This window comes from Zootermopsis nevadensis, unplaced genomic scaffold (genome assembly GCF_977971745.1).
Source record: "Zootermopsis nevadensis isolate Lab colony 2312 unplaced genomic scaffold, Znev_1.0 Znev_ptg000030l, whole genome shotgun sequence".
NCBI lineage: Eukaryota > Metazoa > Arthropoda > Insecta > Blattodea > Termopsidae > Zootermopsis > Zootermopsis nevadensis.
Window position 1 is genome coordinate 5083232 of NW_028259162.1, and position 21328 is coordinate 5104559.

The 21328-nt window shown below is 39.8% G+C and overlaps 1 protein-coding gene and 1 long non-coding RNA gene across 4 annotated transcripts in view; one reads left to right on the forward strand and one right to left on the reverse strand.

Annotated features, from left to right (window-relative positions):
• The window catches only part of LOC110840632 (uncharacterized), a 63525-nt gene extending 44126 nt beyond the window's left edge, over nucleotides 1-19399 (reverse strand). The window contains exons 1-2 of one of the 2 annotated variants that reach the window (XR_002546942.2): nucleotides 19281-19399; nucleotides 15152-15249 (exon numbers count right to left, since the gene is read on the reverse strand). This is a non-coding gene — a long non-coding RNA (uncharacterized LOC110840632). The remainder of the gene's footprint in view (nucleotides 1-15151; nucleotides 15250-19280) is intronic. The other variant, XR_015537810.1, reaches the window with a different exon arrangement.
• LOC110840629 (protein pinocchio) overlaps nucleotides 1-21328 on the forward strand; it is a 39489-nt gene that overhangs the window by 15944 nt on the left and 2217 nt on the right. The window contains exons 1-2 of one of the 2 annotated variants that reach the window (XM_087358559.1): nucleotides 9728-9915; nucleotides 21103-21163. In XM_087358559.1, coding sequence (XP_087214685.1) covers nucleotides 21114-21163 — 50 coding nt within the window. In that variant the 5' untranslated portion in view covers nucleotides 9728-9915; nucleotides 21103-21113. Of the gene's footprint in view, nucleotides 1-9727; nucleotides 9916-21102; nucleotides 21164-21328 lie in introns of those variants that run through there. The other variant, XM_022085795.2, reaches the window with a different exon arrangement.

Below are 21328 nucleotides of genomic sequence, written 5' to 3' on the forward strand. Positions count from 1 at the left end.
CAATCGACAACTTCCTGCTGTCTGCAAGAATGCCGAACACACATGTGTCTGTTCGCAGGGGGTACGCTCATATTATTATTTATAAGCGTATTTTACGACTCTGTACCAACTGCTAAGGTTATTTTATGTTGTGAAAGTACTGACTAGATTAAGCTGGCTGTAATGGCGGAGTAGTCACTACCAGAAGTCTCACTGTTGCATTTCAAACTGCCAATTCCATGAAGCAGAAACTTTTGAGAAGCTGACAGTCGCTTAGTTAATAAATTTATTCGGCTTTTATGAAACTTGAAGGTTCATTATCGTGTTCACAAAATCCCACTGCTGGATCATATCCTGAGTCAGATATATCCTGTCCACATACGTCTTTTTTATTTAATGTAAGCGAGAACACCTCCGTGAGGCCGTGAAAGGACACTGGAACAACTTGGCCTTTTATTTCTATGTAACACCTGCAAATTTCTGATTTATGAATTGTGATTATATTTCGTACGGTTGACGAAAATCGACATAGAAGTTTGAAGGCTGATATTTTGTAGACCCGCGGTGATCTGTTACAGATTCATACGACATTTGTTGTTGTCACGGCAGCGATGAATTTTGACACTGTTGGACAGTGTTTCCTCCACACAGAGGGCAACTATATGAGAGTTGAAGTTCACACACTTCCACACAGCGTCACAGCTCAGAAAATAATAATGGACATATTATCGATACTTTCAACAAATGACAAGATTTTTTTTGCAAAACTATTTTATTCTTTGAGATCTGGAAAGGCTTTAACACCTAGACAGGCTGCAGGACTCGCACATTTCAAAGCAGCCTGTTCGGCATAAACAAAGAGAAAAGAGATATTCAGCAGGATACGTTCTGAAGCCGGAAAAAGACATTGATCTGACACGCAGAGGAAGAGGAAAATATTTCAAATGATTTGAAAGTATGATACAAAAGTTTCACACAGAATGACAAATATTGAGAAACATTGGCTTGGTATGAATCTAGCTTCTCCGTTTTAAAAAGCCGACGTAACAATTTTTCTAACCTAAATAATGACACACGTCTGCGACATTCCAAAGTCTGAATTTCGAAAGTACTTCTACATACGTAGCTAGCGAGTAGAGCAGTTTCAACATAACTGAGTGGTTGGGTATAAGGGTAGGTTCATATGTACCAAGATTAAATGGTAGAAAGTGATTCACACAACACGCTAAAAGAACGTTTATTTTTTACTGTCCTTGAAACAGTTTATAATATACTGCGTTCCAGCATTTTTGGCCGCTGAACTTCGTTAAATGGAACCTCGGAGCGAGTCAAATACCAGAAGTTTTCTGGAAGGGATGGCAGCACTCCATTCATCACTACCGCTGCTGCTGTTCACTGCATTATCTTCAATTATAATACGTTCAAAAGCGTTTTAGATTATGCCTTCTTGCTCATAATAAAGTTGTTCTAAATTTTCCACAAGCTGACATAAATTATCCCATTCCTCTTGCCCAATTTCTTCGAATCTCTGGCGACAGAGTTACTCGACGCCCTTAATTTTAAATATCGTGTTCTTGCTTGCAACCCATTCTCTCTGACCGTCTTTAGACTACTTAAAAAACGATCTGTTCATGTCTTAATATCTGATTTAACACGACATGTTTCGGAACCACACGAGTCCATCTTCAGTTCCTTATTTACCTCCACAAATCACTGCACTGTTGTTTATCGAATGCCGACAGTGCAGTGATTTGTGGATGTAAATAGGGGCCTGAAGATGGACCCGTGGGTCCGAACCACGTCGTGTTAAATACTAAGCCATGAGCAGATAGTTTTTAAAGCTGTGTAAAGACGGTCAGAAAGAGTATATTTAAAGACACGGAATGTAAATATCAGTTACGTCTTCCTTCCCCTTAAATTTGGAATTGCTGCTTTTACGGGCTGGTGGAATTTATGCGAAAATACTTCAGGATTTTGAGGGTGTGCTTTTATCAGTGTCAGCCTTCACGAATACTACGCTGTGGTCCTTGACCCCCCAGTGCCATACACAGACCCTAGTGAGACATAATGCAACTGGATAAATCAATAGAAGATTATTCACGGGTGTTCGTACTAGGGGCACACAGCAGTGCGGTAGTATTCCCCAGTGACGTGTTCTGCAGTATGGTATCTGCACGTGAACACTGCGTGTTACTGCAGACATGCGCACTTCCCGGTAGCAGCAAAAATGTAACATCCTGGATTCTTCTTGTAATTACCGACAACTAGCATTCATGTATCTCCAACTTCATACATACACATGGGTCCACTTGCTAATTCTTCAGATGATGAGTTCATTCATACTTCTGGTTTATAAAAATTACGCCGCATTCTTTTTTCAGGGTTAGCAAACTGCGCCCGCAGCCCACGATTGGGACCACAAGAAATTGTACAAATTGTTTTATGACAATTTTGTAAAATTCTGAAAATTATTGTTGTTGTTCATTTGTTGTAATTAGATCGAGCTTCGAGGAAGAGTGTCTCTTCCTTTGACAAAAGTGAGTTAGGTGATGTTATCCTGTTTCAAGTGTCTTGTTGGTCGGGACGAAAGGGCAGTTTTGAGGAAAATTCATTTTGTTCTATTTCCTTGCTGTTGGATTTTGAATTCAAACTTTCCTGTATGTTCACGGGGTTGTGTAGCTTTTGGAAATGACTGTACACGACCCTATTATTTGTGCATTTTTGTAAGGTTATTAAGGTTATAATTTGTGATTGAGACGTGTGCCAGCAGAGCTCCACAGAGTCAACTGGGAAGCAAATGTTGCTCTGTTCTCGTGAATATGTAATTATAATACTTCAATTGCTTTCATTTCTATTTCTTTCTCAAAGCACCTTGAGCGTCCTAAATATGGCGTTAAACGAACTAATAACGCCATGTCCTCACAAGCGCCTCGCCCTATGACATAATTTGTTTATTGATTTGTAGGATATCTGACGACCTATGCAAACCGCAGAGTTTATTAAGTTGAACGAAACAGAGTAATGCTTGTTTCGAGTTTTACTTAAGATGATTTTTGAACCGCATCTTGAATACAGCGTGGGAAGATGCTTATGAATTATGAACTGGAAAAGATGTGTAAGGAAGCGGTTACATCCCATTCCTGGACAGAGGTGTGTAATATTTGTGGATATTATGAACTCATTCTGTAATTGGTATGTTTATTTAAAATAGTACACGACCCAATCGACTCTCTCACCATAGCTTGATGAACACTGCTCTGTGTTACTCTCTCTCTCTCACACCCCCCAATGGGAACAATACGTAATGGAATTTTCCTTCCCTTCCCTTTGTAGTTTGTGGGTTCATACTCCAAAGACGCCGATGAATGGGGTAGCACGCAGTCGCACTGCTGCCGGGGGAAGTAGCCCTGCCCGTCCTATAGTAGACCTACTATTGATCTGAATGCACCCGAACACACACAACCTTGCATTTCGGAACGAACTTCAGACTTTCAACTCAAAACTGCGTGAAATATGTAGGGGCGAGGTTCCAGAGGTCCTTGCTGCCTACAGCAAGGATCTCTGAAACGTCGGTAAATCTCTACCAGACTACACTGCGCTACACGTCTTCGGTGTGAAATATGATGCTCACGAAAACGACTTGCACATCTCGATTCGTGCCTTTTCCTTATTTTATTTAATTATATCGTGAAGACTATGATAAGAAATACAAATTGAACGATAATAAGAAATTGCTTCCTTAAAGACTTCTGAGGACCGTTGTTTACCTGATATCAAGTTTATCAAATGTGGTTCGTGGTGTGTGTATGTGAAAAGAATGGAACGTTAGATATTTATCTCGTTTTTTCATGACAAGTTCTATAAAAATCAATTGGTTTGTTCAAAGTACATTGTAGAAACACGCATAAGATTACAATAATATTATAAGCATACCTCTTGTTAACACCTATCGGCAACTCTTGGCACAGAAAGACAGAATAGACTACCTGTACTTGAAATTTCAAGTCCTCACGGCGTTTAAGATGTTATGTTAGTCTCCTAGTCCACACGGCATTACAGTCCAGAAGACAAAAATCGACAGAGTACGTTCATGCAGGCCAACAACCAGCCCAGCCATATTTGATTTGCTAGCAGAAACTGTGGCATCAGGGAACTGTTTATTATGGAAATATGGCTGTAACTAAGAAGGAATATTGCAAATCTGAGTAATAAGTAAAATAATTTTTAAAACCACGTTTTCGAGGTGGAATTTGTTATGAAACGATACAGCGATCATGGTGTTAACATCATCTGCTACTGTTGAATGACGCTGAAGAAATAAACAGTGCTCAGTAGAATAATACACACTCGCCATCTTTCGTAACGTCTTTGCGAAAGTGACTAATACGATGTGTTAAAATGTGTTGCTAATCAGAATGTATTCGCTAAAGAAATCGCCTCCCTTTTACGAAACCGCCTTATATGTACTAAGCAAGAAGATCCAATGGATGGAGTTACATATTACGAAATTTAATTTCGAAACCTCAGATTGAAGGCCGTCGTCGATATAGGAAGTTTCCGCATCTAAGTAAGAAGCAATGCGGAATCATAAACACCAATTGATAATGATTAGATTCAAATGGACTCTTATGCTTTCCACTCGTATTTACTGGGGCTGTAAAACTTTATTTCCTTCATATGAAAATATGAGCTCATTTTCATACAAGGGTAACGTAGCATGGAAGCAGAATATATCAAATTTCAACGTATGTAATTTTCTAGGGCAAGTGATTCACTTCTCCAGACGTCAGGGCGCTTGGATATTTCCAGAGTTCAGCAGAATTCAGGTTATCACCAAAAAAACCAGTTTTATATTTAAATTTTGATTCCGATAACTGTTTCCCTCCTCAGGTAGAAATGGTCTTCGAGTACCAAAGAAGGTAAGACAATTACCAGTCACTGCTAACCATATTTTACATTAGGGGAGAAACAAGGAGGGTAGGAATAAAATATAACTTATAAAAATATGTTTTGGAAATGTGGATTGGATTTAAGGTTCAGGATCTGGTCAGCTGACGGCATTTCTTATATTTTGCCGCTGATCATCATCGTGGTTGAAACTAGTATATACAGTACGTACGTGCTTAAATAAGTTACTTTACTAAGTTTATTCTTACATACTTATTGGTCTATAAAATTAAAAGTTGTATGCTAGCTTCTATTGATGAGCGAGAGGCGAGTTCAGTCATCAAGCTGTTTTAGAAGTAATTGAGTTTCATTTTAATTTTTCGTGGTGGTTTAAAGTTTCGCAATGCAACACTCTGGAACTCTATTAGACAGTTGTACGTCACACTGAGTTCGGTTCACTTCTTTAACGTCATCAACGCAGACCAAATTAAGATTCGACATTTCCGATCTGTACCTCGTGCTCTGTCTAATAGGGTCAGTGGTTTGGAGATGTTTTAGAACTGCCGGAGCCTACGGAATTACGGAATTAAATCTAACTAGACGTGCTAACTCTGTTATCATCAACGTTTGTTGTTCTGAGTCAGTGTTTACAAACATCAAGATCCTCACATACTTCCGCTTTGCGTTTATTCAGTTCTTATTTTAATATTAATAGAAATTTTTCACAGACGTATCACTACTATGAAATGGATCACAGCTGAAACTAAAAACTTGTCGATTCCAAGAATGTAGTCTATAGAAACATTTCTAGTTTCCAGACATGACAGATTAGTGGCTACAGACTGCTACTGCTTCCTTGAACGTTCTTCCTAAATCATTTCATAATCGTTCCTCTGGGATGTCGGCAGCAGAGGCCACTTCTGTTATGCAACCTGAGAAACAAAGTAAGTGGCCCCTAATACGCCTCTGTGAAGTGATACTTAGCATAGAAAAAGAGATGCGATTTCACGTTCTCACGGTGTTGAAGACATCGATGTTGGTCTTCTTCGTTGTAGAACTGGATGGTATCTACCCACAAGTTCATAAGGCGTTCAGCTTAGAAAACCAACATCGACACCCAAGTTCATCTTTACAGCTTTCAGCCTTCAAGGTTTTTATTTCTGATCTTGAAGTCGAGTGAAATGTTTTGTAGTTTTGCAAGGTCAGAGAGATACTAAAGGGTCATTAACTTCCCAAGGTCAGTGCAATTGATATATCAAGCAACAAAGACAACTGGAAGCCAGCAGGGACCTGGAAGCTAATAACTTTTTTCAAAATAAAACAATAACCGCCAGTCAAGTAAAGCATATAATTTAGTTTAAAAATTCCGTGAACTTAGCATCTGTTTCATACATCAAGGGGCGTCAGAGAACGTATCTCGCGTGACGATGGGCAATGAATTTCCAGTCTATTGTTTGCTACCGTAGTTTCCAGAATTGCCCCACCACAACGCAATTCATCCACTGCTTTTCCTATGAAATCATCAAATGTTTTTTTTTTGTTATGAGAGCTAAAATTAAGCTTTCTATTACCCAAACTTGATCTGACTTTATTGCATGCAGCTTATGTGCTTCTGTGGAGAACAAGAAATCATTTAAAACATTGGTTGGCTGTCTGTCTCTCCCTCTCGGTTATTCTACAAGTGACACAGTATAACACCGTTGAATGTGGATCGAATCCAGACAACGGCGATCATTATTAGACGGTTACATAGTTTTTCTTCAGTCACTTCAGAAGAACAGTAACCCAACATAAACATGAAGCCATGTTTCTTGGCATTAAGAGAAGAAATGTTTTTTGTATTACGCATCATATTCCTTAAATTTACTATTGTTATTATAACAATACTGGAAATTTGACCGTCAAGAATGTTGGGGAAATCTTACTAAAACACTTTTATCGAAAACTGTAACAAACATTGAATTAAAATCATTACGAACGCTGCGAAGCGTTAACACCTAAACATGTTTTGCTGCATTATACAGAAGTACATGTTCATAGTAGGTCATGGATGAATGATCATATTATCCCAAAAATCCCTTAAAATATTACCCTGACAATGGTTAAAACAAACGTTCGTAAATATTGTCCCATAAGACCCAAAATCCCTCAGCAGCGAATGATCGACCAACACTTACGAGTACTTATTATGTAGACAGATGTTTCTCTTTAGAAATACATAGTGAATGTACAACAAGCCAATGCAAGCACACAATGCTGTACCAAGCGAAGAGAGTAGTTCATTATTTTTCTATGAATAGCCGGTATAGTGTGGGAGAGTTGGCAGGCATAGAACTGGCTTGGTGGAAATGTGGGAGAAGGCTGGCATTTCCGTCTCTGTGTGTCTCATGTTTTTCACATCCAACAATGGAGACAACCGATGGTCTCCATTGTGAATACAGATTCCGGTCTCTGTGGAAACTGCCAAAAAACATTTCTTTAAAGCTGGATGACCGCCTAGAAGACGGAACGTGGCTGTAGAATATTATAATCTTATAAGAGATATATTTTTTTTGTCACGAATATTACAAACGGCTACAAAGAGAGAATGTTTCTGTAAAATACACCTGAAACCGGTTGCAAATATTATTCTGTATTTATTCTTAAGCGACAGAACACTCTCTGCTGTTCGCTCATTTCTGTGTAGGTATTGATGACGTAGTATTCAGAACTGGACAACACTTGAAACAGAACATAGGGCCACCTCCGTAAAACCTGTAAGAAGATCTCAACAATATATGGCCTACTTTTCTTTTCGAAATGGAATTTTCCTTATTACATGTGGACATGGTGATATCGAAAGCCTGTTCAACAATACCGGATACGGAAAATAGGCTAAAACTAGGCTTTGTCACGTTGTCTCACAAGTAAAGTATGCATTTAGCATAAATGTTAAAACTTTACGAAATCTTTTTAAAAGTAAATTTGTCAGAAAAGCAGACATTTAAAAACGAGGGAAGGGTTAAAACCTCCCACCAAATACAATTCTGGGTAAAAACAAGGCGAAAGTTTCAAACACCACGCTATGTCGGCATGAAAGGTGGTAAGATCCACCCCTTCAAAACGTCTGCGCAAAATGGAGAGCAGAAATCTTAAAGTTCGGTTTACATTATCTTCGGGGCGGGGGAGACGTTTGTATTCGAACCAAGGTTGACGGTGTTTTTCGACACATGCAATAATCTTAAACTTCGTTATCAGTTGTTTGATGGACAGCAAAAGAATAAATTGCGTACTTTTCGTGTAACAACGATGAACAACCTGAAAACAGTTTGGACATTAAGAAGTCTATTATAGTATTTGAAAACCCCCCCTCAAAATCTTGATATCCACAGACCTAGCTCAAACGAAACAGCCGTGCTTGCAAAATCTAGCGTAAGGATGATTCATTTAGAGCTGACCTCCAGGACACATCGTAGTTGAGGTGATTTGTAATTGGGTGGGTGGTTTATAAGCTATACTTTCGATGTTAAGATTTCTGGATTATAACGCCGTGTGGACTAACAGGTAAGTATGCCATGACAACTTCAAATCTCGTACATTTGCTAACATTTTACTCTCTTATTTTCTTTCGGTCCTCTTTTGTTTATCTTTTTCACCTTTTTTTCTATAGCAAAATGTGTTTTCTAATGTTATGAAATCAATGACATGCCGCGATAATGTACCCATAATCGATGGAAGAAACTAATCAGTGGCAAAAGAATTAATACACATCAAACACTGCGATCCTGCTATTTATACCACCTATTTTCGCTGTTTATGATTCGTGTAGTAAGGTCAATCAAAATCTGAACTTTACTTTTCACAGCTGAGTCATCTCCGTCTCGTTTCGTGATATCTCATGTGTTACCCGGGCCTAACAGCATTGCTCCTTCCTTCAAAGTTGATATGATTACTGTTGTTCAGTGATAAAGTTGAACACAACTGACATTTCTTGGTTCCTGGCTGCATGACTCATCGCCAAGCGCTACAAGGTTTTCCCCTTAGAAGTATCTAGCCATAAAAACAATAAAATCAACTTTGCTCTCTATTATATAGCAGTTCCTGCAGGGAACCGGAAACTGGCAGTTGCGTTCAACCTTATCAGTGAGCGTACTGTATAATTCGTCGATGAAAGCGTCAGAATTGAGGAAAATTGTGAACTCTGAGCGGACCAATTTCGATACTAATTGAAACCATCATCCTACAAAATCAGAGCTCTGTGACAGATGCACTTTTTCTGAGGTGGAATCTGGGGTCTGTATCCCTGTTTAAAATGAAGACTGTTTTTCCTCTAGCCTCTACGTCCAGACCCCCTCTGGGGCCCACCCAGCCCCATATCCAATGGGTACAGGGACTCTTTTCCCGGGGGTGATGCTGACCACTCACCCCCATCTAATGTCGAGGTCAAGAATGTGTTGGAGCTCTCCCTCCAAGTGACCTATGTGGCGTGTAGCGGGACTGCTTTATACTTTTTTATTGGTTGAATCAAGCAAAATCACAGACGGAGCAGAGCAGTGTCTGGTTGGGAGCAAGACAGGGTTAAAAATACACACCCTCCACATAACTTCAGACGTAGCGCGAACTCCCGCCCTCACTATCATCACAGTCTGTGTTGGAGGAACAAAATAGTGCTCAAGTGGAAAAGGGGCATGTGGGCATTTTGTTATTGTTGGGTAATCGAACGCTCGTGAACGACGCTTACGATTGGCTCTCCGTAGCAGGTTTCGGGTCTGCGGTTGGCTGGTATTCCCATGCCCGGTCGTACAGAACTGGCGCCTAGCTTCCCCTTCGTCCCCCCACCTAGAACGCCCCGGCAGAGGGGGTTACCTTATAAAGGCTTGATTTTCCCCGCGCGCATGCCAGTCGATAGCTTGGATGTCTGTGGAACTCTAGCTCGCTCTTCTGTTATCGGTTCGATTGAACTCTTATTTTACAAAATAGTTTCGATTCCTTCAGTTTTTGAGTGATCGAAGAAGTGTTCTTATTCGGGACATTTTCGAATACCATCAGCAATTTTACGGATTTATATTGGTAAGTACACGACAGTATTTACAATCTTGGCGAAGGGTGGAAATTGTCTTGTACATGTGTTCTGATGTAAATGCGTTGTCAGAACACAAGTATTTGTTTTGATGTGGATGTGTGTGAACACGAAAAAACCAAGACATTAGTGAGAAAATGCCAATTTTGAAAGTAGTAGTTTTAAGTAGGCCAGTGCTTCGCGACCCACTTCCAAAGTCTAGGAAACTTGTTTACGCAACGAAACGGACAAAATTCCTACGTAAGTTGTCATATAATATACTGCCAATTGTAATGAGAATTGTGTATTGTATTAAAAACATCGTGAATTGAAGTGAGTTAAGGGACCGAAATTTGAACTTCGATTCGCCAAGAATTTCCGGAACACTTGAAACTGGCAAATTTGTTAACAGAAAACTTCATTTGTTGAAGAAAAATTTGTTTTTAAAAACTTGTAACATTGTATTGGCATTTCTTTTTTCCGTCGTAAATTAAAATGATCGCATGAGACTGGGTTTGCGTAAACCAGTTCTAAGTGTTTTGGAGGGAGTTACTTCGTTTCCGGAAGGCTGTTGTTGGTAAACCTTATCACACCACTTCTGGGAATCATCGCACAGCTGTACAGGGAACTGTAATTGAGATTTGTAAAAGCGAAAACATGAACAATAATATTATCAAAGTTTGGTGCACATTTACAGACTCGTGCTGTTACGTAATCTAGTTCACATCGTAACAAAAATTAAAATTAAAGTATGTGCAGCTAGGATTATTGCAAATCGCACTATAGCGTCCCGTTCGTGTTTTCTGTGAAGTGTTGCTGACTATTGACATTTTAGGTGTGTCCGACCAGACGATGTTAATTGGTAGCTCTTCGTGCCAGAAATTATACACAAATGTTTGCACTAATTCTGTATTGGACGTTGAATCTTTGGCATAAAATCGATTTTAAATTTCCTTGACTGGTTCGTCGTTTAGTTTTCATTGGTCGGATTAATCGTATCTATATTACATATTGACGAATGTAAGAGTGCTTTAAAGAACTTTTATTGGCAATAAGCATATTAACTTCGTTGAATGGTGCAAGTTTAATACAGATTTTTTTTTCTCCGTCATAGGTTATAAGCGTAACCAGGATGACAACCTGCGAGTGCGTAGTTAATGTACGTCAGAGCAATTGAATTTGCGTGTGATCACGTAATGGAAAACCGAAATGAGCATTCTGAAATGGTTTAAATGTTATGAAGGTTTCTAAACACCTCAAGTTTTCATTTATTAAACGTGGTACTAAGTGGAGAATGTTGTGACTCAGTCCGCGAATCGTATTCGCTGAGAACGTGTAAGCTAGAAAACGCTGAAATCGGATTCGACCTTACGGTTTTGTACGTCAGTTTGTTCATTTTCTTAACCGGTTCAACCCTTGTTTTTGCTGAAACTCGAAAAAAGAGCTTCAATTTCCGGGCAGCTTAAAAATTCTTACGCCATCGACGTCAATTGAGTTTTAATGAATGACTATACTTTCCGAAAGGTCGTGTCTCACTTCGTTAGAACTGATTGTTTACTAACGAAGACCTTCACTGCTTCCCTACACATTCTTTTTCTGTTTGTGTATGTAGCTTCTTCAGTAATGTTTTGATGCAGTCGCTGCAACCTAAATATCTCGCGGACGAGGAAAACTTTCCAAACATAACATGACACAGTTCTGCAGCTAGCCAATGGCGGCTCAACGGTAGTTTCCAGCTAGGGCACATTTGTTTACTCGGGCTTATTACGTTTCTCCTTGCAGCCGTCTCCTTTCAGGGATCGGAAAGGTTGGTAGGTTATACTGCATGTAGTAGTTGACATGCTAATATCAATAACGTATTGTTTCTTGTGTTTGTCTTCATTATCTGTCGACGTGAGCGTGCAGAGACGCAGTTATGTAGGTAACAGCATTTCATGTTGAAATTGTCTGCAGTCTCAAATTGTACGTCCCAGAGCAAGGCTTCCTACTTCGTAGTATGTCCGTACAAATAGTTTGCCATAGTTTTTATACACAGACTCAAGCATTGTCGATTATGCGTCAATCTGTTGTTCTGTTTTATGTAAAAAATCTAACTTAATATTACTTAAAATTCGCCTTTTGTGACTGACGGAAATACTTTGTTGTAACAATACGACATTCAAGGCTTGTGCAGAAATTGACGTAATTTGCTCTGGAGCAAAGTCCTTACCGAGAAGCTTAACATTCGCTTAACATCGATCTTAATTTTGGTCTACACTTATTTTCGCTTAGGTCCTCTTGAGAACGTCTAAAGTTTTGCATTTCACATCTCTCCCATGCGTGCTACTTACCTCACCCATCTCACGCTCCTTGATATATACAACTCTTTACGTCTGACCTAAATAAGTTAAAGACAAAGACTACGACAAGTGCTGAGAAATACGGTGATTATGAAACATGACACTACGACGGAAGGACATACTACCCGGGGTACTAATGAGACTTGCAGTCAGGTTAGTAACAGTATAGTTCTTCGGGGTCGTGATTCGAATGACCGCCTTCAGGGCTTGTTACGTCTTTAGTGGCCTTTCCATGAAATGAATGCCCTCCTCGGTGTATTATGTAATTGAAATAGGATTAAACACTTTTGCGTAGCATCATTTAAAATCGTTAAACAGCCCAAGAGTTTAGAGTAGGTGTAGAGTTTATTTATTCTCCTCGTTTGGTCAAGGTATAAGTAAACCGGTATCTTCTTTTACTAGTGACATAAATCTGTTCATTTCCTCATTCCAGCTGTGAACTGTTCCACGTCGTTTTGCTTTAGTTTGCAATCTGTTTCCGTACGTTCAGAATGCTTCAGAGCACTTCCACCCTTCTGGCTTATTGTATTGATCGGTCATGTTGGTGAAATACAAAATAAAAGTAACACTTAGTAGGAATACATACAGAAAAATACAATATATTAAGGAATACAAATAGAATGCTGTGTATGAGCGAACGACATCCAGTGCGACACGGTTCAACATTGGGCGTGGCACAGAGAGATGGGGGGGTTGCGCAGGGTGGAGAACATTTTCGACATCAGTAGAACAACGAAGAAATATTTGAACAAAAAACCGCAAAACATTGAATAATTGAATTGATATCTAATTGTTTGTGAGATTAGTGAATTAGTGATCGGATTTTGATTTGTAACATAAGGGGGGGGGTTATTTTTCACGTCTGGACCGGCTCTAGAATGCACGCGGCCCCTTATCCCATGAGAATCGGGGATAAAACGGCCGGATCGTGAACTTTTTACCAGGGTTTCATCATATGCCTTCATGGAGTGGAGAGACACAGCACACTGAATGAAAATTCCATTTCAATATCGTGGCTTTGATGTTGATAATTTGATTCGTACCAAAAACATGGGATGTAGGTTTACTTATCCATCAAGTCTGTGAATCCTTGTCGAATAGGAATATGGAAGTATTTCCTACACCCCCCCCCCACACACACACACACACTAAAATGGCACAATTTGACATTCTGAAGTGAGGTTTCACATGTTATCGTGTTTAAAAGTGAGAGTCACATAATAGGTGAAAGCAGCCGTTATAATCCAAGGTTACTTTTAAACGAGTTTTTCTTGACAGACTTTGAAAGCATTGCTATCACAGGCACCACACAAACAGCGCAGTAGTTGTTCAAGACTAGGTATTGGGCGTTTTTGTGTGTGTGCAGATGTTAGGAATACAAAAGGACGAGGATCCATGCGCAACCAGTACCCTCAGACATCGCCGTGACTGTGCGGCAACTTCTCCGTGATTGACGCGTCGCGTGGGATCTAACAGGAGATCGTAAGGGGCAAGGCAGTTTTCCCGCTCTGTTAACGTTTTATGCACAAAATCTGTTCCGTAAGGCTTATTGTTTTCGAGATTTGAACAAAAGGGATTTTTATGCTGTCATCTCGCAACTCGAGAACCGTTGGGCTGATCCAGATCCTTCCACATTCGACCTGTCTTTTTTCTTTGTGTTTGTTTATAAGACCATAAAAAACTCTACCCACGACCTGAAAATGGAAGCAGCAGCAACAGATCGAATGAGCCAAATTGTTGTGCAATTGCTAGGCCCACATTTCTTAGCTTTTTTAAGATATATTAATGGCAGCATTTCATTTATTACTGTTGTCCAGAATCTCCTCTACAGGATATTTCTTTAAACACTTGTTTTTGTCTTGTGATAGATTTAAAACGTTCACGAAACATACAATACAGGGATTATGAAAGGCAAAACTGGACGAACTGGTACTGCAGACACTATATCTAAGATGAATATACTCGGGGTTTGCAATGAAAACGTTAGAGCGACGTGGAAATGAGTCGCTGGTGAAATTTCTATGTACCATTAGTCTCACTCGAATATGTACGGCGTTTGTAAGTATCTTGCCCCCCTTTTCAGGCCAACATTCTCTTTATCTTAAGCTTTTTTTTTGTAGTTTCCTTATATAAATGTCACAGATATGCTGTCTTCACAACACAGGCAATATAGTTACCACCAACGTATTTTCGGAACTGCATGCATAGCGATGTTCCAGAAGCCGAATGGTGAAATCAGTTTTTATAGAAGCAACCCAACCAACCAACCAACCAACTAGCCTGCCTGCAACTGCTTATGCAACTTGTGACGTTTTTTTATTAATATCACTTTCTTTTCTGTTAAATTTCAGTCACGACGGGTGAAAGTGGGTTTAGGTATTGCGCAGTATTTTGCCCTATTCTGATTCACGAAGCAGACGTCACGCAGACCAGGGGTAAACAGAGAAGCTGAGTAACTCATTTCACAGTTGCTGGCTACGATATGGGTAGCCGGGGTTCAGTTCCAGGCAGGTTTATATTTCTTTTGAATGGGTACTGAGGGCTTTCTACAGAAATGGGAAACGATAGCCGATTTCAATCTAGTACCGAGACAACAAGGGGCTGAGATAACCTCAATGGACCAAGTATGCCTTCATGGCATGGTGTTTCCGTGCGGAAGTAACGAAGATGCTCATTGAGACAGAGAATTGAAAAATCGTCAGTGGCATCTGTCATGTTTACAGAAAGGAAAATGCATGGCAAATTTCCTTCATTGCTTAAGCGACTACTTAAACAAACCCTTCTTGATCACAGTATTTAAATGACTGCTCTCCCTGTCTTCATGTGTAACATTTCGCTTGCAGCCGAAGTGCTTAAAACTGAACCACAGCATCAGAAACGCCATATAATTGTTACAGACGTTGCTTACCTCGGCATGAATGATTTCTAGTAGTAAGCATTCATCCGTGTAGTACTCTGATTGGCAACAGCTGTAGTTTTGTCTGGGAGTGCAGGAAAGACGATATTCTGAAACACGAATTGAGCCGTGATTGATTTATCTGAGTGAGATTATCGTAATTCAGATTGTGCAAAAGTTCTTTAATAACATCAAGGCAAGATTTTATTTTGATTAGTTTTCTTCCTACATTTACATGACAGACGACTGTAGCATGATTTCTTTCATTACTAATTTCTATTATTTACACATTTTTCTTCGAGAGTTGATACTGACATTCCTAGCTTTTGCAGAACCTGAAGAAGGTTGCATTTATACCCTGAACCAGTTCAGTCCACATAATCAAAGCGCGTTTCTCTACAGTCACTGTTGATAATATTGACCTATCTTCATTTAGGACATCCACGCAATGTCTTCCTTTGGATTATCTCTTTTTCCTTTCACATTCACATATTTAGCAATTCTTAAAACCGTAGTTGAAGCCTGTGTTTCTTATTAATCATGGAATACCAGAAGAAAGCTGTATCACCAACATGTAGTGCGATGACGTGTAATTTCTATTTTTGAGAACATTATTTTGTCTTTCCAGGAGTTGCTGAATCGATACTTTAATTTAGCTCGAAGAAAATATTTTGCTCGCGTCATTTTATGATGCAGACAGACCCCTTTCTGGCTTTCGCCCAAACAATATAAACGGAACGGAACATTTATACTCACGGCGGAATTTTATTTCTTTGGCAAGGAACTGATTTATGTGACGGTGCACACACGAAAAGGAACATGTGAGTGCTGATAGAATTAGGGCAAAGAACACTGACCACTGCAGAACCAGGAACAAGATAGTATTGTGAATAGAAAAGTGTTGCTTTCATGTGTTTAAAACAGTTTTTCCACCCCTTCGTATTGAAGTTGGTGTGAAGAGTGAGAGATTATAGGCTGGCCACTTGTGCCTGTTGTGTTTAGGAAGTTGAAGCAAGTTTTCGTGGAAGGAGAAATTTTATTAACAGTAGTGAAAGTTCATTAGACTTTCCTTCCCTGTCGTCGCCACATTCTGTCTCATCGTCATTGTCTGCCTTCAATAATTGCACTCTAAGCCGCCGGAATTATTTTATTTAAAAAGAACTTGCATCAACTGCTTTTGAAGTGAGACCAACGTAACGCGTAATTCCAGCCTACGAATGAATCTGTCCTCTAAATTCAGTGACGGAGTCGTCATTTTCTTTTCTCGGGACGACCGCTTATTTTGGTGGACTGCATCACCAAGGTATTGGTTATGGGCGTGAGGGGGCGACTGTTGAACCAAATTTGCTTCTCTTGGCTCGCGGCCTCAATGCTGTCTGCATTCTAAGACAGACCTACCCGTGGTTTATTTATCGATTCTTATGCTGGTTGTTTCCTTACATCAGTTTTAATTAGAGTAAAGTAATCATGTTCTTACTATTTACGACGTATCATTGGACTCTTTTAATCACTCCACGTGTTGGTTTTTGAAGAGCTTGTTGATAAACCTGTCTCATTTCGACCGTTGTCCTGAGCAACATCTGTTAATTGCTTCATCAGTTACGGTACCTACGCATATGTATGTTGGACTTGAGGTTCTCACAGCGGTGAGTATGAAGATTTCCGTCTTCTGGGTTGTTGCGCTGTGTAGTCTGGTCGATGTTTACCAACGTTTCAGAGGACATACTGCCTCCGTCATCAGAGTATGAAGATTTGTCTTCTGCCTCAGGCAGTATGACCTCTGAAACGTTGGCAAACATCGACCAGACTACACAGCGCAACAACCCAGAAGACAGAAATCTTCATATTTTTAATCGCCCTGATGACGGAGGCAGTATGACCTCTGAAACGTTGGTTAACATCGACCAGACTACACAGCGCAACAACCCAGAAATCTTCATGTATGTTGGAGTTTGTGAATACATGTTTTCACAATGTCTGACGATACAATTTTTGCACGTTTCTCTTAATTTTAGTACTGCACTACAATCAGCTCTTGTTTGGTCCTGGCACACTAGCTTTCTGTGTCTAGCAGCAATTGTTCCATAAGCTTTCGCAAATAGTAATTATTTTTTAAGCCATAGGGAATAATACTTCACACTTCAAATGTCTAAAACTTTTCGCCCAACGATCACGAAGTTGAGATGAAAAGTCTTACTTTGTTAGATGACATTAGGACAACTTTGAAAGCCAAATTTACTAATGACAGAGAGGTCGCCATTGTAACTTCTGTTTCGCAGCCAACTTTGGAAAGTTATTTTCTGGTAATCATACTCCGCTCGTTTGGAAGAAAAATAATAAAATACAAGTATGCGCAGAAATGCCAACAGTGATATAATGTAAGCATTCACATAGTGCAATGTACAAGTTTTGTGGTGGAACTAAGTGGTAATTTATCTTTTGTCAAGTCTCGAACTTTCTTTAGTTTTTTTTTGCACATCTCAGGTTACAAGTCTCTGTAAGCTGTGTACTTTACATATTTCTGCAGCATGTGATGAACATAATCGTATCTGCAACTTACATTTCACAAAGTATAAGAACACATTTTATTCGTTTAGTGGTCTTGACTCTACGCTCCTAATTGTGACCGTGAACAGTGGCCGTAACATGCTTTGTACTACCAGGAACAATATTTCATATTGGATTATACTTCGAGGTTTCAAAAAATGATTTGGCCATCTACATTGAACAGTTGCACACTTTGTTAGCACTAGATGGAGGCGAAAGATTAGTGTTACGCTCCGCCCCTATTATCTTCAGGGGAACAGCTTCCGTTATCCATTGGATACAGGGCTGGGAGGTTTTCAGCATCTGGTTGGACGTGGCAATGAAGGGGAGAATCAAACCCCGGTCGTGCTGCTGACTGAGCTATCATGTGTTATAAATTTGAAGAACTTGATTTTAATTCAATTCTAATAATTACGATTTTACTTATCGCCCTGATGATGGAGGCAGAAACCGTCTTCGAGACGGAAAGAGCTGAGCTGTGGATTGCATGTAGAAGAAGTGCGTCGTAGACTAGATAATTTTGTGCTGGTAGAATATCACAAGTACTTATCTTATATAAGAATTATTACATTACAGAGACGTATTTACGTCAGATTATCCGGAACTGTGGTTCCACTGTCAAAATTTTTCCTCCCTGAATTTGAACAACACCGTTCACAAAGACGAGCTTCCAATCCAACACAGTTTCGTGTAGCGGACTACGTATGTATTTTCTTTACTAAGTCCGGTTGGGAGTTTCTACTGCCGTGTTTTTGTTGGCATTCCTTTTAACGATGCTTCCTACGAAGTTGGATGGTGTGTGTATATATATATATAGGGGGGGATGTCGCAGTAGAACTGCATTCTGTTATGACGGCCAGAGTTTATTGCCGTCATGCATACGAAGTAGTATGTAGTATCGGTGATCATGTTTTGTTTTTATATAGTGAGGTAGGGGGTCGAAGTCGCGCGGTGGTAGGGATGGTTGGTAGTGTTTTTGACCTGGATCAATACGCGACGTCGGCTTCCGTAACCTCTTAGTGCAAGGTCAACAGGGTACCGTACTCTGTAGCTTTGAACCGCACCCTCTTCCTCGTGAAGTTGAACGATCGTACACATGAAGGTTATGTAGAATGACTATATAACGATCTCATGTCTGTTTTTTTGCACATTGAGTTTCTTCACGCACTCATACACCTTTAATACTCTTCCCTTCTTGAGTTCTTTCAAAACATCACGACTGTCGTTTTACGACAGACAACAGCAGGCCTATATGGGGGAATTTGGATTCGTACTAACGAAGAATATTGAAAGTTGGTACTTGCACATTACAAGGTTACGTACAAGAACTTACCAGCTGTGGCAAACAGCACAGCTTTAGACAGTCTTTTATAAAATTGGCGATTATTCCCGGATAGAACTGACCCTAAACGTATAATTTTCATAATACGATTGATTCAGTTAACTTACTGAATTTTAGCGCATGAAAATTCATTATCACCGTCGGGGTTATGATAGTTAAATCAGCAACAAGTCTACTAGGTCAAGGGACCTGTTCCATTACGCTCGATGTGATATGAACATTAATACATAAGAGTAAACAAAATGTACTCACGAGCTGTTAATCAAGTACTGACGTAGAATTGTAGATGACTCAGTGCTTGAGAACCAAATCTTGCAAATCACTACATTTTTGATAACGCCATTTTGTACCAGAGATAACGGAAATACGCGTTTTCGCTCAGAAAGATGTTTAGAGTACTCTTTTGACGGTATACTTCGGTCTGTGCGGAAATGGTGAGTGCCAGGTTCTGAATGTATGATACTATCCGATCAATGTAGACGTAGATAAATACGAACACGGCATTTCTTGTGGATTTTACTTTTTGAGCCGAAAATTAAATGTTTTCGGTGATCAGAGGTTGGTAGTTTCAGTGCCAAATTTTAGCCGCTGTGCTGTAATGGCAGCACTAGAAGGAAAAGAGGGAATGCCATGAGAATACGTTACGAGGTCAAGCGTTGCGTCTATTTCCATCTCTTTCTAACCGGGAGGGTTGTCTGCACCATTCCATTCGTCTGCAACATAGAGACGGGGTTGAATGACCCGGCGGCATGGCGCGCTTGGGAAGTTGTGGAAATTTTCCATTGCGCGCGTTTTATCGGCAGACTGCGCTTGTGCGGGTAAGGGGAGACTGGTTTTGGCGGGTGTGATGAAAAGGAAGTTTGGCTGCGTTTGGAAAGGAATGTAGCCAGACAAGACACTCACAATAATGGACTCGGCACGATATCGTGGTTCTTATCGGTGGATAAACCAGGAAGTTTGGCAGCTTGCCAGAATCAAATCCAGGGATAGAATACATTATATTTAGATACTATAAATATACATCCTTTATGTATCTCTCTCCCCCCCCCCCCCCCCCCCCCCCCCGACAGTGTGGAAGTGAGAACATTATGATCTACAACGATTTGTTTGTATTATAGTTTCCACAAGTAGGTCATTTTTTATCTAGTCTTCAGGTTACCGGGAAATGCTGATATGACGTGCGTCAATGAAGAATGCAGACGGGGCGTGGCATTGCAGAATCGTATTGCCAGTCTTATTTATCATTAACAGATAAATTCTAGGCGCCAGTGATTGATAACTAGCAGACTAACTGAAAAAGAACCATCATTCCAAGAGAACGAAATTTATCCTGTGTCAAGTAAAATAAATACATGGATGTTGATATGGTAGACCGCAATATAATAGTACAGTACCTTGACTTCCGTTACTTCTCAGTGCTGTGAAACTTTGAACTGTTGTTACGCATATGTTAAATTACGGTCAGAGAATGGTCATAAAACTGCATAACATTATCAGAGATTAATGAACAATGGACACATAATTTTAAGTATCGGAAATAAAGGCAGAGAGTATAATGCCCGAGAATAAACAGCTTTTCGCGAACTTGCTGGTGGAAGGAAAACATGCTTGTAACTATAAACCAAAGGTATATGAACTGAGAAAGCAAGCTACAAAGTGCTGCTGCTGGGAAGTAATGGTTCTAGTGTGGACAGTGTATGCTTTCTTACCTTTTACACCTCCGACTTCTTTGATCTCTTTTCTTTTGTTTCTAACGGCCATGGAATGGTTTCGTCCCAATCATTGCACCACACAACGTAAGCGTGTAGGGAAGTGGGGTAAAGATTAACCCGTTACTAGACAAGGTCATGATGAATGTGCATGGTTAGTTTCACAATTGAACTACCTTTCGCCTGAAATAAGTTTTGTTAGATGTTATGAGGCATAAATTAATATTGAATTAAGCAAGGAAGTTACTTGTGTTGCAAGTGTATCATTCTAGTAACTGTTTGGTTAATCCTGTTGATATTTAAGTGTTGTCTTGTATGTAATTGACTCATGCTGATAATTAATAGTTTCTTTTTCTTCTTTGCAGTGTCAACCCCAATGTCACTAGCAAGTGTCCATCCCATCGAAATGCATAACCGAGATCATAGGTAAGGCAATTTCTGATGTGTGGGGGTAAGACTTGTCTTGTTTGCAGTGTAATCATGTGGGATAGCTTCAGTATTTAACACCACAAATGTTAAATTATGTGAATGAGCAAAGATTGGTATTTTTCCTTCTTTGATACAATTAATATAATTAAAATACTCAAAATT